The 16,076-nt window shown below is 37.7% G+C and overlaps 1 protein-coding gene across 1 annotated transcript in view; it reads right to left on the bottom strand.

Moving 5' to 3' along the window:
- Positions 1-12,481, bottom strand: part of CABCOCO1 (ciliary associated calcium binding coiled-coil 1) — a 138,258-nt gene extending 125,777 nt beyond the window's left edge. Inside the window, exons 1-2 of the mRNA XM_061190321.1 lie at positions 12,255-12,481; positions 3,895-3,988 (exon numbers count right to left, since the gene is read on the bottom strand). Of these exons, the coding sequence (XP_061046304.1) occupies positions 3,895-3,988; positions 12,255-12,481 (321 nt within the window). The remainder of the gene's footprint in view (positions 1-3,894; positions 3,989-12,254) is intronic.
- Between the last annotated feature and the right edge of the window lie 3,595 nt (positions 12,482-16,076).

Genomic DNA, 16,076 nt, shown 5'->3' on the forward strand with positions numbered 1-16,076 from the left:
TACTGCAAAAAATCAGACATTATTTAAATGCTTCACTTTCGCCGTCTGTAAAACGAGATAATGACAGTGTCGGCCTCATTGCATTACTGTGAGGATTTAACATGTTAATATATGGGAATGTTTAGAATAGTATCTGCTACCTATAGTCAGATATTATTAGGATTAGTATTAGTTTGTATGTTTCTCTTTAGTCCATCCTGTACAACACCTGCCAAAATAATATTTCCATCATAGACTTCTTCTTACATTTGCCCACTGCCTTTCAAACCAAATTGAACACTTTAGCTTTATATAACCTCGTGATAATTGTGCCTTTCCTTGTCTTACTGTTGAGATTTTGCACACAGTTTGTACTAACTGGTGTTTATGAATTGTCTCTACTTTTGTATACGTTTGATTAGTCTTTTAAGTGGACTGTGGAGTCCTCCTTTCCTTGATATTTTCATGCCTAAAGAAACTGGTTTAGCTCTTAGTACAGAATATTCACTCAACAATGAGTTTATGATTTCTAACACTGTTTAAAAAGGACTATGTTAGACTTCCTCAGTTAGTGAAAGCATAGTCAATTTTTAGTGATTGCCAGAGTTAATACTTAAGTGCTACCACCTTACAAACTCATTACAATGCTTAATTATTTGATTTTTTCCTTCTGATCGCTACTTCAAAGAAATGGAAAACAATGGGTCATCTTCTGCTAAGTAAGAACCCTTCACATTCTTTAAATTTAGCCTTTGGTACATTGCTAAAGCATTTATTTCTCTAAACTGTAGTTCTAGTTTTCTCAAATGTCTGATTTATTTTCCTGGCTTTTAATTGTTCTGCCATTTCTTTGACAGTTTTTTTGTTTTCTTCACCCCTTTTTGGTTTTGGACCCCAGAGCTAGATGGAGGACTCCATTAAAGATGGAATCAATTCTAACAGTGACAGGAGGGTTACCCCAGGGAGGGGGGAATTGTTTTGTAGGAATTTCAATTTTACTGTATTTAATATCATAATTTATTGGAGAAGTCAGTTTTGAGGAGGTAATTTAATTTTACGGGGCACAATTTTTTTGCCCAGTAAGGAGTGGTGTTGAAAACCCATTAGCCTGAAGGTTACTTTTAATTTGCACAAGTTGAAGCTGATTTTAGCTTCTCACTTCTTTTGTACGGAGGTGCCAACAAGAAAGACACATCTCAGTAGGTGATATGCTTTCTTACATGGAAAGGTCAGCTAAGTCTTCCTTCTCAAGTCTCTTTTGAAGATAAAGGCTTCTCACTGAAGCCTGAAAATTCCATTCCTTATCTTAGTTTATTGTTTTAGGGCTAGCAGAGAAAAGGAAACGTATGGGTCTGGTAGTTTACAATTGTTTTCTTTTAAAAGACCTCTGACTTTTAGCACATCACAGTGAAATATGGGGTAGCTTGATACTATTATTTGCTCAATTGGCTTGGCCCTTGTTCTAATGAAAGTACTCCAATCTACACACCTATAAACCTATGAGTAGCAGATTTTACAAATGGAATCAGATTTTCTTGAAGAGGGATATTTTCATAACTTTACCAATTGACGTATTGGATGTTTAAAATAAACCATACCAGAGAAACATTTAGGAAAGGGCTAGATAATTTTATAATGGGTATTGATGGTCTGGTGTGGCAACATAAGACAATGAAAACCGATGGTGAGATTTCATCTGTCTTCTTAGGGTAGGGAAACGTTTCTACTCCACTCCTCATGATTTATGTGTTACTGGCTCATTTTAAGTATAAGTGAAGTTCTTTAACAATAAATGAAATAATGTCACTAATGAGATTAATGACATATTAGTAGTTCTAACACTGTGATTCCTGAGGTCTTCAATCTATTAGGTGACACCCGTGATAGTCTAAGAGGATCAGGCTGGAAAAATTCCAATTTGAAATAATACTGAGAGACCACAAAATTGTGGAGGTGGAATTTAGATAACACTCTGCATTCAAGCCTTCAGATACATTTGTTAGATGTAGAAAGAAAAACTATAAAAAGCATTTTAATTTGTGAATAATCGGCTTCACTCTTTGTTACATATTTAATTTTTAGCCAAGAAAGTATTCCAATTGCTAATCAATTTTGAAATATATTTCATTTTCTTAACCTTTACATAATTCTCAAATCTGGTCTTCTCATTTCAATCAAGTGCCTTAATCTGTTCAAGTCATATTTGAGAACATTTTAAAGTCTCACCTTAATAAAGCACTTTTAGGAGATGGCATAGTAAACCTACTGCAGTAGAATGCATTCTATGACTGACTATTATTGGTGGGGGGGAGGGGAGTGTAATGATTTTCAATTAACAGTTGGTATGATTTTGACCTTGTTCATGTAATACTGTGTCCTGTCTTCAAAACTCTATACTTTCCCATGGTGGGCATATCTGTTATTCTTTCTTTCTCCAGTTATTCCCTTTACAGTGGATCCTTAGGCCCTTCAGATGAAACTTCTATCTTTTTCTCAAATCAGAAAATACTCTCTTTTCCTAACCCAGAGACCTCTTTAAGACAGTTTTGTAACTTGTTCCTTTCCTTCCTGATAATCTTAAAAAAAAAAAGAAAGCGTCTCTTACTCATCACCTCTCCTTAACCACTCCATGCCCTGCAATTGGTCTTTTACCTCCTTTGCTCTCCTAAAGCTCTCCTCTCAAGGGCTGCCCCTGGGTCCTGTCTTCCTTGGTGTGTGGACATTCTCTGTTTGTCCCTAATGTCCACTTCCTGCCTTCTCCACTTGACCTTGTGCCCTGGAAGGCTGACCCATCAGCTGGATTTGCCAAGTTCCTCACCCTCAGACTTGTGATTGGGTTTGGCCAGTGGGAACACCATCAGATTCATGGCAGGAAAGTGAGGTCAGGGTCATTTATTCTCGCTGTTTCCTTCCTGCAGGATTACAAGTTGGGAGTGGCTGGGTTCCTACACCAAAGGACTTGATGGCTGCTGCTGTCCCTCAGCCCCTCCATCTCCTCTTCAGGCCTAGGGGTAGTAATGGCTGCCTCCTGCCGCTGAGCCCCAGGCTGCTTCCCCATCCCTTGTTGGTTTCCCTGATGTCTGCCCACGTGTTTATACGTAGCTCCTTTACCAAAATTCCCTCAGTTCCCACCTTTGTGCCGTCTGTTTCCTGTTGGTACCTTGGCTGACATCAGCAAAAATTAACTCCAAAACATTTAATGTGGAAGACTAAGCCTGGCTTGATCAACACCGTTGCCGTCCTCCACTTAGCTGTTGTGCAATGAGCAGTACTGTCTGTTAAGTGACCTTGAACAATTACCCAGGTAAGACTGTATCTCACTCCCATCCATTCTGCATGTGGAGGAACTGATGGTTTGCCTCAGCACTCACGGCCAACAGGGGAGATTATAACTCCCCATGGGTCCTGTGCTATCCATGTCCTGGGCAGCTGTCTGTCCCAGTCTTGACAAGACTTCTTTAAAACTTGCCCTATAAAAAAGGCAAAATAACAGATCACCTGGGCCCCGCCATCCCTCTCCATGGATGATGAGGGAGTGTGAGGGAGGAGCAGTGCCTTCCTCTTCTCTTCTTGTTGATCCTGGCCTTCAAGGTTTGACCTTTCCCAATAAAACCTCCCCTGTGCCCTGCGGTGTTGGGGAATTCACCTGGAAACCGGGAGGGACACACCTGGCAGGGGAGCATGCTTGTGAGAATGAATGTCATTCACAGATTCACTTCTCCCTGCATGTGGAGATTTATAATTTGCACATTAATTATTTTCATTTAAAAATTGTTCTTTATTGTAGCATTTACGTTAGTATTTTTACCACTCCTTTTACACCTCAGGGAACTACTTTTGAGTCCTTGATCCATATTTGTAGACTAATAGTTTAATGCAAAAAACAAGTTAACAAACCTAAGCAACGATACACACCGTAAGTGAAAATGCTTCCACTGAAAAAAGCTGCACCGTTTCCAGAACGTTCATCCAGGCAAACGGATGCAAATTCCTGAGGTGCAAGCAGAATCTTTAAACACATGATTTGAGTTAGTCATAAACAATTTTTGTGAAACTCAAAATTTATCCTATGTTTTACATTTGTGAAATATGTATGATCAAAACAGTTTCACTGATTTTTTTTTTCCTCCTAAGACTGCCTATAAGTGACTGGGTGCCATTTAATTAATGGCAGGGGGCTCCATTGCACTTTGAATATATTTTTAAGAAAATTTATCCTGGGGGTTCTGGGAAGGGCCTTGGCTGAGCAAGTATTGCCCCCTTCTCTGTGCTGCCTCCCGCCTCACTCTACTTTTAAATATAGCAAGTCTAATTTTACCTGTTTTACATAATAGCTTTCTTGTGAATTTAGGATTTTGAGCTTTAAAAAGTTTGAAAGCCATTAGGTAATCTCTAAGGAAACTTCATCTCTGAAAATTCTAGTACAGTATAATTTCCCAAAGCATTCACAGGCTGAAATGATCACTTTGGCAAACACACAGTATTACTATTATTAAACATTTCTGATGTATGTGCATGTTTATGATTCTAGGGAAGGAAAATAACATTCTTTTTTTTTTTTTTTAAACATCTTTATTGAAGTATAATTGCTTTACAATGGTGTGTTAGTTTCTGCTTTATAACAAAGTGAATCAGTTATACATATACATATGTTCCCATATCTCTTCCCTCTTGCATCTCCCTCCCTCCCACCCTCCCTATCCCACCCCTCTAGGTGGTCACAAAGAACTGAGCTGATCTCCCTGTGCTATGCGGCTGCTTCCCACTAGCTATCTATTTTACATTTGATAGTGTATATATGTCCATGACACTCTCTCACCCTGTCACATCTCACCCCTCCCCCTCCCCATATCCTCAAGTCCATTCTCTAGTAGGTCTGTGTCTTTATTCCCGTCTTGCCACTGGGTTCTGCATGACCTTTTCTTTTTTTTTTTCCTTAGATTCCATATATATGTGTTAGCATACTGTATTTCTTTTTCTCTTTCTGACTTACTTCACTCTGTATGACAGACTCTAACTCCATCCACCTCATTACAAATACCTCCATTTCATTTCTTTTTATGGCTGAGTAATATTCCATTGTATATATGTGCCACATCTTCTTTATCCATTCATCCGATGATGGACACCTAGGTTGCTTCCATGTCCTGGCTATTGTAAACATAGCTGCAATGAATATTTTGGTACATGACTCTTTCTGAATTATGGTTTTCTCAGGGTATATGCCCAGTAGTGGGATTGCTGGGTCGTATGGTAGTTCTATTTTTAGTTTTTTAAGGAACCTCCATACTGTTCTCCATAGTGGCTGTATCAATTTACATTCCCACCAACAGTGCAAGAGGGTTTCCTTTTCTCCACACCCTCTCCAGCATTTATTGTTTCTAGATTTTTTGATGATGGCCATTCTGACCGGTGTGAGATGATACCTCATTGTAGTTTTGATTTGCATTTCTCTAATGATTAATGATGTTGAGCATTCTTTCATGCGTCTGTTGGCAATCTGTATATCTTCTTTGGAGAAATGTCTATTTAGGTCTTCTGCCCATTTTTGGATTGGGTTGTTTGTTTTTTTGTTATTGAGCTGCATGAGCTGCTTGTAAATCTTGGAGATTAATCCTTTGTCAGTTGCTTCATTTGCAAATATTTTCTCCCATTCTGAGGGTTGTCTTTTGGTCTTGTTTATGGTTTCCTTTGCTGTGCAAAAGCTTTGAAGTTTCATTAGGTCCCATTTGTTTATTTGTGTTTTTATTTCCATTTCTCTAGGAGCTGGGTCAAAAAGGACCTTGCTGTGATTTATGTCATAGGGTGTTCTGCCTATGTTTTCCTCTAAGAGTTTGATAGTGTCTGGCCTTACACTTAGGTCTTTAATCCATTTTGAGTTTATTTTTGTGTATGGTGTCAGGGAGTGTTCTAATTTCATACTTTTACATGTACCTGTCCAATTTTCCCAGCACCACTTATTGAAGAGGCTGTCTTTTCTCCACTGTATATGCTTGCCTCCTTTATCAAAGATAAGGTGACCGTATGTGTGTGGGCTTATCTCTGGGCTTTCTATCCTGTTCCATTGATCTATATTTCTGTTTTTGTGCCAGTGGAAAATAACATTCTTTATCTCATTTAATCATCAGAATCCACTGTCATGGTATTCCACATAGCATTGCTTTTGATCGAGGAACTTACTTCCCAGCAAAAGAAGTGCAACACTGGGGCCACGCCCATGGAATTCACTGGCTAAGCTTACCATATTCCCCCTATCATCCTGAAGTAGCTGGCTTGATGGAACAGTGGAATGGCCTTTTGAACACTCAGTTACTTTGCAGGCCTGGGGCAAGGTTATCCAGATGGTTGTACATGCTCTGAATCAGTATCCAATATATGGTATTGTTTCTCCCACAGTCAGGATTCATGCGTTCAGGAATCAAGGAGTGGAAATGGGAGTGGCATAACTATTACTACCTTAATGACCCACTGGCAAAATTTTGCTTCCTGTTCCCATGTCCTTATGCTCTGTTAGCGTAGAGGTCTTAGTTCCAGAGGGAGGAATGCTTCTACAAGGAGACACAACAATGATTCCATTGAACTGGATGTTAAGACTGCCACCGAGCCACTTTGAACCCCATACTTCTGAATCAACAGGCAAAGATGGGACTTACAGTGTTGGCTGGGGTAATTGACCCTGACTACCAAGGCGAAATTGGGCTACTACTCCACAACAGGGGTAAAGAAGAGTATGTCTTGTATACAGGAGACCCCTTAGGGCCTCTGTTAGTATTACCAGCCCTGTGATTAAGGTCAATAGAAAATTACCAAAACCCAATCCACGTAGGACTACTAATGGCCCAGACCCTTCAGGAATGAAGGTTTAGGTCACCCCACCAGATAAAAAACCATGACCAGCTGAAGTGCTTGCTGAAGGCAAAAAGAATATGTAACAGGTAGTGGAAGAAGGTAGTTATAAATACTATCATCACTGATGAGTTACAGAAACAAAGATTATAATTGTCATGAGTATTTTCTACTTACCTTGTTTTGAATGTGTTTGTGTGTGTGTGTGTGTGTGTGTTTTCTTTCCTCTCTTATTCCCTTATGTAATATAAGGTGTATTGACTTTATATCACAGTATTTATGTATTATTAATTTTACATCACAGTTTTCAAGTTACAGGATATCAAGAAGACTAAACAAAAAACAAAAAGACAAAAACTCTTGTCTGCTCAAAAATTCCATTTTAATGAGGTACTAAACCTAGCTTCTATTTCAAGACATAAGAACCCACTAATTAGTATATTGGAAGGCTTTTTGTCTATGCAAATTTGAGAACTTAAGATCTGCAAAGAGCCCGATATTATATGTGATGTTTCTTTAACTGGAAATCATATCCTACTGGTTGATGGTTAATAGTTTATTAGAAAGTGATAAGCGCTATGGGGAAAAACAGAGCAGCTTGAAGGCGGATCAGAAGTGTGGGGTTGGGAGAGTCTGTGCATTTTGAAATTTCAAGTAGAATGGTCAGGATAGGCCTTGGAAAGAGATGACAATTGAGCAAGCTTACCATCACCATTATCATAACTAGCATTCTGGCTAACTGCTTTCTGTGCATTTCTTATTTAAATTTCATAACAGATACAGTCACTGAAGCTTAAAGAAGTTAATTATTTACCCTGTGTAACACAGCTATTTAGTGGAGGCTATAGAATTTAAATTCAGGACTATCTGATCAAGGGCCACGTTGTGCATCCTGTACTGTGTCTCAAAGCAGTGGTTTCCTAACTGTATTTGGAGGTTGCGGTGACATTTGATTTGACATTAGCTTTTCAAAGCATCTATTATTAGCCATGTCTTTAAAACTCGGTTTAAAACCATGTACTCAAATATATAATAATTCACATGTTGACATACTGGAGGGTCTCAACCTGTTAAACTAAGGGTTAGGTACTTTTTGCACATGTGCAAATTTTTTTCCACTTCTGTGCATGTATTTGAACATTGTACAAATGTTTCATTGTCTAGGAATGTTTAAATTTTGCATGATTAAGAAAATTCAGGTGTTAGCAGGCCTGTTCAACATAAAATTGTAAAACAGCTCGTGTAGCACAAGGTAGGATCGGGAATGTCTGCTGATTGTGGGTTCTCATTATAGTGGAATCATTGACAACTCATTGAAAAAAAGAACCAATAACATGTTTATATAATGTCATATGAATGGTAATTCTAGCACCATTGGTTAGGTTTAGATGCTTTTTTGCCTGACTTATAATTGAGATATATATATAATTGCTTTTATTTTAAGCTCTGAATTACTTAATTGAAGAATATCCTGAGACTACAGGGAAGCTTTTTCTTTATTTTAATCTACCATTTGCAATTACTTAATGTAGGTCAAGTTTTTTTATTAATATTATGAAGCCAAGTCAGAATATTGGAATAAATTCAATATTGAGACTGACATGGCTGGAATAGTCTCATTATGTTACTTTTTATAGTTAGAAACAAATATATGTTATACTAAGTAAATATGTTTATAGTTATAATAAATGCATGTTAAAATAGACTATATACCATACATTTATATAAATAATATAACACTTTCATCTATTTACATATTGAAGCTTAATTTTTAAAAATTCAGTAGGAGGGGGTATAGGTTGAAATCTATTGATATAAACATGGAAGTAGTTTCTATAATGACAATTACCTAGGGAATTAGGAAATAACGTAGATTGTGCCCATAGTTGCCCTAAATGAAACTAGGAACTACTGCTCCATTTTTAAATATAAATAGTCCAATAAACAAAATCATGTGTTTTCTCTCATTTATTTCAATCTATATAATCGTGACATCAAGGAAACAGAATAGTATAAAAACCTTCATGATTTCATTACTCAGTCATTGACTTTAGGTGACTGAACTTGGAAGGAGGTGATTGCTGGGGTGTTGGTGGTAAAGGGACAATTCACTTGACTTTGAGATTGCCACTGCTGTGCCTACAGGTCTCCAAACTTTACCCCTTACCCCTCAACTCACTTGGGGACTTACACCTAAAGTTCACCTTCTTATGTAGGCAGAATGTAAGTTGTTTTCTGCGAGGAATATGAGAAGTGGGCATTCATAATATTTATTTCCATGAGTATTACTTTAGCCACTAGAAAAAATTATCTTCAGTGGTTGATTAATATGTTGAAAATAGCTTCATTTATGTGGAAGCCATGTCTTCATGTGGAAAGACTGAGAAAAAATATTAACCCCAAATTTGTATTGAATTAGTGGAATTATTGATATGGATTGAGGTAATAAGAAAAACAAAAATGCCCCAACTAGAAAAATAGACAAGGGTGTGTACTGGCACATCTTAAAAGAAAAAACATTAATGAAAAGAAACACATGAAAAAGGTTCAACCTCAATAAAGATAAAAGAAATGCAAGTTAAAACAATCATAGTATCTCTTGCCAATCAAAATTCACAAATTCTCAGGTACTTCTTGTGGACCTGTGAATTAATAGAGTTTCTGGAAGTTCATATGACAATATGCATAAAAATATAAAGATTCGCATACTCCTTGACCTGGAAATTACATTTTTAGAAATGTGTCCTACGGACATAATCATAAATATCTGAAAAACTCATCTGTAATTTTTGGTATAACATTGTTTATAATCGTGGGGTTGGGGAGAGAAATAAAATAATGTCAAATAATTGGGCAAATGTAAATTGTTAGATCCATAAAATGAAATTCTATATGGTTATGAAGTATCACGTTTGAGAAATTGTTCATGATTAATAAAAAGAAAGCACAGCACAAAGATATACACAGCATGATACTCATTTATGTATCTGTCTGTATACATATACTAATATATATGTATAATATATATAGTATGTATTACATACATATTTAGTAAAAGAACTGGAGGAATGTTCACTGAAATATGTGGTGTCTTTGTGTGATTTGTCTTTTTTTTGCTTATTTGTACTTTGCAAATTTTCCATAATAAACAGGCAGCATTATTTTTTACTTTTTAATGGAAAATTTCAAACTTACACAGCAGTACAGAGAACAGTATAATGAACCTCCGTGTATGTATCACTCCATTTCAACAACTATCAACCAAAGTTTAAAAAAAAAATTTTTTTTTGAAGTTCAATTACCCACAAACCATTGTACCCAAAGCTCCTGGAGCTACTTACTGTGATCCTTCATGGAGGATTTCTCATATCTTCCCTCGAAAAATATTTTGTTTCCACTACCTAAATCCTGTTTCTAAAACATTGGCTTAGTCACCAAAAATTTTTGTAAGAGAAAGCTCAAAGAATTTCAGTGTTGTTAATGAAAATAATCAATAATGTGATTTTTAATTTTTTTACCCAAGTAAAAGCCACATCTCTGTTTCTGGCAGTTTATCACTGTTTCTCTGAATATATAAACAAGAAGCTTATGAAAAATGAGATCCAAAAGGCAATGTGGCCGGTTGTGTGAGGTCCTTGCATCTCTTTCTTCATTTAGTTTAGGGATTAGGCAGAATTTGGTAAAGCATATGTAAGTTAAAGGGTCCATATACTCTGCAATCAGTTTGGGGAGCACTTTCATTCTTGAATTCAGAATCTGAAATACAGAACGTGCTGTGCAAGCAGATGTTGATAAGCAGATTTTAGGAGAAGTTAAGAGCCAGCCATGTCTGCCCCAAAGGATTATGTGCTTCCACGCAAAAAACAGATTCCCACGAGTTTAAATATTTTCCCCACTGAAGAATGAACGACACAAAAAGGTGCAAAAAACACCATCTAGTATGTTTATAACTAAAAACCTCTCTTCCAGACTCCTGTTTTTGTATCAGCTTTAAAGGCACATTTTCACACTGTACGTTAGTGGGAGTGTGTGCATTTTGATGGACTAACCCCTCTGGTGAACTTTAAATGTGTGCTATTTTTTTAAATCCTAGATAACTTACTTTTGGAAAGTGGAAAATTGTTTATTTCTTTTATTTCCATAAGGCCCAATACTATGCTTCCAATGCACTCAGTAGAGCTGGACCATAAAAATAATAAATGTGTGACAACATGAATATAAACATAATAAATGTCATGCTTTCACGTGGCAAATTGTCAATATGTATTGACATTTGTTCTTATGGCATCTATTAAGGCCACACCATATTTATTAACTCTGAGTTGATTACACTGCTCCATTAACTTGGTAATTTCATTTTAGTTTAAGAGGGATTTTAGCTGCTGAATTAGTTTAAATTTTATGCAGGAGCCCAGAAGTCCTTGGGCAGTGAACACATTTCATATATATAAAATAAATAATTAGTGAAGAAAAGTTGTTTTGGAGAAGCAGAAAACAACAGAATCAGGATCAGATAACTTTTTAATAACACAAACTGAGAAACTGCTCATTGAGATTATAGTCACAAACTGTGTCAGGTATGTTCATAGGCTTTTTAGTAAAATACTTTGGAGTAGAAATACTTATATCAGAGGGAAACATTACTTCAGTAAGAAAAAAGATATTGAGCCCACCTGGCCAGTGTGAGCGATGAAGATGCATATAAGGCACAAGGCAGAGTAAATTTGTTTCTGAACTAATTTTAAACATGATATTGCAGAAATTTCATGAGAAACATGTTCCCCTTCTGATAGATCCCACAAAAGTTGCCAAAAAGACTAGTTAAGAGAGAATATATTGGCTGAAGTCTTTGTAACTGAGCAGGACCCTATGGGACTTTCCTGGGGTAGACCCCTCCCCCATATCCTCTGCTTTAGCTCCTCTCTGAAGTACCTAGATAATAGTATCTGATGCACATCTCCTGAGTTGTTTTACAGGTACTAAAACCCCTACCAAATGGAGGGAATTAACTACTTAATGACAAGGAGCACCATAGCCCCAGACCTACTGGGATCCTGAGGACTGATAGTGATAACACCTGTGGCACTGCCCTGTTACCTCACCATCAACCAATCAGAGAGATGCGCACGAGCTGATCACGTACCCTGGGGCGTTCCTCTCCCACCTTGCCTTTAAAAGTGACTTGCTGGAGGATTTCGGGCTTTTCGAGCATTAGCTGTCCCGGACTCTTAGTCCTGCAGAAACGCTGCGCTTTCCTTCGCTACAACCCGGGGCCAGTAGATTGGTTTTACTGCGCACAGGCGAGCGGACCCAAGTTTGGTTTGGTAATAATTTTGGCACCCAAAGTGGGCCACGGTCCCGAGTGGATGTCTCCCCTTGGCACATTGACCCTGACTGGTGGAGGCTCCCAGGACCTGTCCAGCAGCTACCTAAGCATCTTTTCCTCAGGGATGGTCCCCAGCTCTTGCTGCCACACTGGCGTCCTTGGCCCACAGCGCTTCTGTGGTGAAGAAAACAAGGCACTCGCATTGGCCGCTTGAGACGTCTTTGGTGAGTAATGGGTCTCGCGTGTGATTACACCACGGTATCCTTCCCTGTTGCATTGCCCGCGCCTACGGCAGAGCATTGGTTGGGATTTTCCGTTTTGGACAGTCATTTTGGCTTCATCTCCGATGGGGCATTAGTTGGGGTTCTCCCTTTTAGATAAAGCATGGTCACACGGCTGCATCTCTGACTGCCGGAGCATTGGTTGTACCTCCCCCCCACCGCCCACTGGTAACCACTAGTTTGTTTTCTATATCTGTGAGTCTGCTTCTTTTTTGTTATATTCACTAGTTTGTTGTATTTTTTAGATTCCACATATAAGTGATATCATATAGTATTTGTCTTTGTCTGACATTTCACCTAGCATAACGCCCTCCAAGTCCATCTATGTTGCTGCAAATGGCATTCTTTTTTATGGCTAATACTCCATTGTATATATATATATACCACATCTTTATCCATTCATCTGTTGATGGACACTTAGATTGCTTCCATATCTTGGCTATTGTAAATAATGCTGCTGTGAATATAGGTGCATGTATCTTTTCGAATTAATATTTTTGGTTTTTTTGGATACATACTGCTGGGTCATCTGGTAGTTCTATTTTTAGTTTTTTGAGAAACCTCCATACTGTTCTCCACAGTGATTGCACCAATTTACATTCCCACCAATACACATTCGTGTATTGCTGAGAACTTGAATTTTCCAAACTGTATCAGATTAAAGGACATCACTAGCTGTTCTCAAAACAATATATGCTAGCAGCTGCCAACTGCAACCTTACTGTCTGAAGGTCTCCTTTTGTAATCATGAAACCTTTCTCTTACTTTAGGAATAGTAGTGATAAACAAGACAGCTCAAGCTATAGTCTCCCAGCAGAAGGCACTAGATTCTTTAGATATATGTTAATACCCCTGGAGAAATTGAAAACCAAATAAATAGAATAATTCAAAAGGCTACTTGGTTATAAGATATTTGTAGAGAAGACCTGCATCATAACTTATTGTCCTGGTTGCCGTCTGGAATAGAAAGATTCCTTTGGGAAATACTGCAAGGGTGCATTTTGATCATTATCCTAATTGTAATATGTCTACTAATTCTCAAATGTCTGTCTGGGTGCTATGACAAAGCCATCAAAAACAGAGGTAATATTTTCATAGTACGAAATATTGATGCTAAGCTTGGGACTCAAGAATTCTTTGAAATGAAAGTCAATGATTTTCACTCCTCTAATCCTGAAAAATTGACTTTGCCCCAGTTCAGTAGGAAGGATCTAGAGAGATCGTTTCCTCTCTTCCCCTCAGGATTAAGAAGTAGCAAAGAATAAGAGGGAATTGTAACTGAGCAGGACCCTATGGCGCCTTCCGGGGACAGACCCCTCCCCCATATCCTCTGCTTTAGCTTCTCTCTGAAGTACTTAGACAATAGTACCTGATGTACCTTTCCTGAGTTGTTTTACAGATGCTAAAACCCCCACCAAATGGAAGGAATTAACTCCTTGATGACCATAACCCCCAGACCTACTAGAATCTAAGGATTGATATTGTTAACCCCTGTGACAACACCCTGTTACCTCACCATCAACGAATCAGAGAATTGTGCATGAGCTGATCACATACTCTGGGACTCTCCTCCCTCAACTTGCCTTTAAAAATGCTTTGCTGAAACCCCATCAGGAGTTCGGGCTTTTTGAGCATTAGCTGTCCCGGACTCCTAGTCTGCGGCCCTGCAATAAACGCTGCACTTTCCTTCACCACAACCTGGGGTCAATAGATTGACTTTACTGCACACAGGTGAGCGGACCCAGGTTTTGGTTCTGTAACAGCTTCTTTAGCTTGTAGTCAGTCTCACCTGTATAATATACAGAAGAGTAGTCTGTGTTATTTTAGCTACTATCTATTAACAAGTCATAGGCTACACTTGAGTCTGACATTTCAGTTCTCACTAATTTGTTTTATTGTCCTCTCTGAAGGCACTTAGAACACCCCCCCAAAAAAAATGTTTTAAAAGCCTTAATAACAAATGAGTAAACACATCTTCTACTTATCATTTTGTCAGACTGAACAAAGTTCTTTGGATGTGCTCAAGAGCTCCTGGATGGAGACAAACATGATCAGTTAAATAAATGAACAATTTCATTGGGATCAGAAAGTTTCAGCAGAGGCTATTAATTTTTATAAGCATTAACTGACAAAAATCTATGTATTTGACATAACCTATGTGTCTGTAGGACACTCCCTCCCTGTTAACGTCAGGAACAGAGAATTGTGCAATTCAGATAAAAATTGTAGCATATGGCAGAGTCTTTACAATGGTGGAAAGATAGGCCAAAAATTATGTTTGTAAATTTCTGAAATGATTTCCAGAAACGCATTACAGGCTAAGTGCTTTATACAGTATGTATTGTTAGCAGGTGTTGTGAGTACTGTATTTCTTACAATGCTGATATTTTACTCCTTTCTACTCTTTAAGGGAACAAGCAGCATAATTGGAATTCCTTTGAGAATGATTTGTTAGTTATTTTGGACCTTTATAGGGAGTAAATGGTAAATAAGAGCTGAGTTTTTGGACATTAGTGTCTATTGGTTGAGCAGATTATACTGTAAATTTTAAAAAGGAAGGGCAATTTAGGCAATGATACTAACAGCTGCACAGTTATTGTGTAATAGTGGCCCACCTGGGCTGAATTGTGAATTGTAAAACAAAGCTGAATGCTTTCAGTTCCGTGATGTATTATGCTACAAGGGAAGCTCTCAGCTAAGCAACTTGTAGAGCTACTGTCAGACCATCCCTCTGCCAAATTACTAGTACACTGAAAAATGACTCCAGTGATATCAGTTGGTGAGATCATCACAGCCTGCTTCTCTTAATGTTTCCATCATTCCTGATCCCGATTTTACATCTCAGTAAATTATTTGTGGTAGTAAAGTGTTTTCTCCTCCTTCATTATATCAATTGTTGGTAGATGGTCTATTAATTTAAAAAAAAAACCTATTCAGCTCTTTGAAATTGAAAACACATGAAGTCTTCTCCCACCTTCATCATGAACAGTGTAATAGGTAAACAATATCTAGGCAGTGAATTACATGCTATGATTTATATATGTAATGTGCAATTATTTTAAACATAGAGGAATGTTCTTATGGGTAAAACTCAGCAAAAGTAAGCCTTCTTGCACTTAAAAAGTTACTACCATATATTGTGATTGATCAGCTTTCTGTAACTTAAAGAAAAAGAAAAAATTTTCTACATCTCCATCAGGGCCCCAACTCTGTATTTCTTTAATTTTCCTCTATACTTTCTAGTGAGAAAGAATGGAGAATAATGGAGGCTCTAGAAACATGAGCTTTTAGAAAAAGGAGTTGAGACATTAGGAAACCATGTGGTCTTGCTGTGAATCATCTCTAATAGGAGCCAAAGAAAAGTTGGGCATTATATCAAGCATTGTTTTCTTTCCAGGTTTTACTAAATCTGGCTAAGTTTTACAAACACTTCAGGGGAAGTTCAGAGTTCTGCATCTTATTCCTAGATCTTTCATATGACCCCGAGAAGTCACTTAAGTTTACAGACGTGTTTGAGATGGATTTTAAGCCACCTTTCAACATACATCATTAAAGAAAAGGGTTCATTTGGGTGGTTTCTCTTCACACATACTCAGACAAAAGCATGGAAACTATTCTTCTCTTTTGATGCAAAGAGGAATTCA

Source organism: Eubalaena glacialis, chromosome 1 (genome assembly GCF_028564815.1).
Source record: "Eubalaena glacialis isolate mEubGla1 chromosome 1, mEubGla1.1.hap2.+ XY, whole genome shotgun sequence".
In the NCBI taxonomy this organism is placed as follows: Eukaryota; Metazoa; Chordata; class Mammalia; order Artiodactyla; family Balaenidae; genus Eubalaena; species Eubalaena glacialis.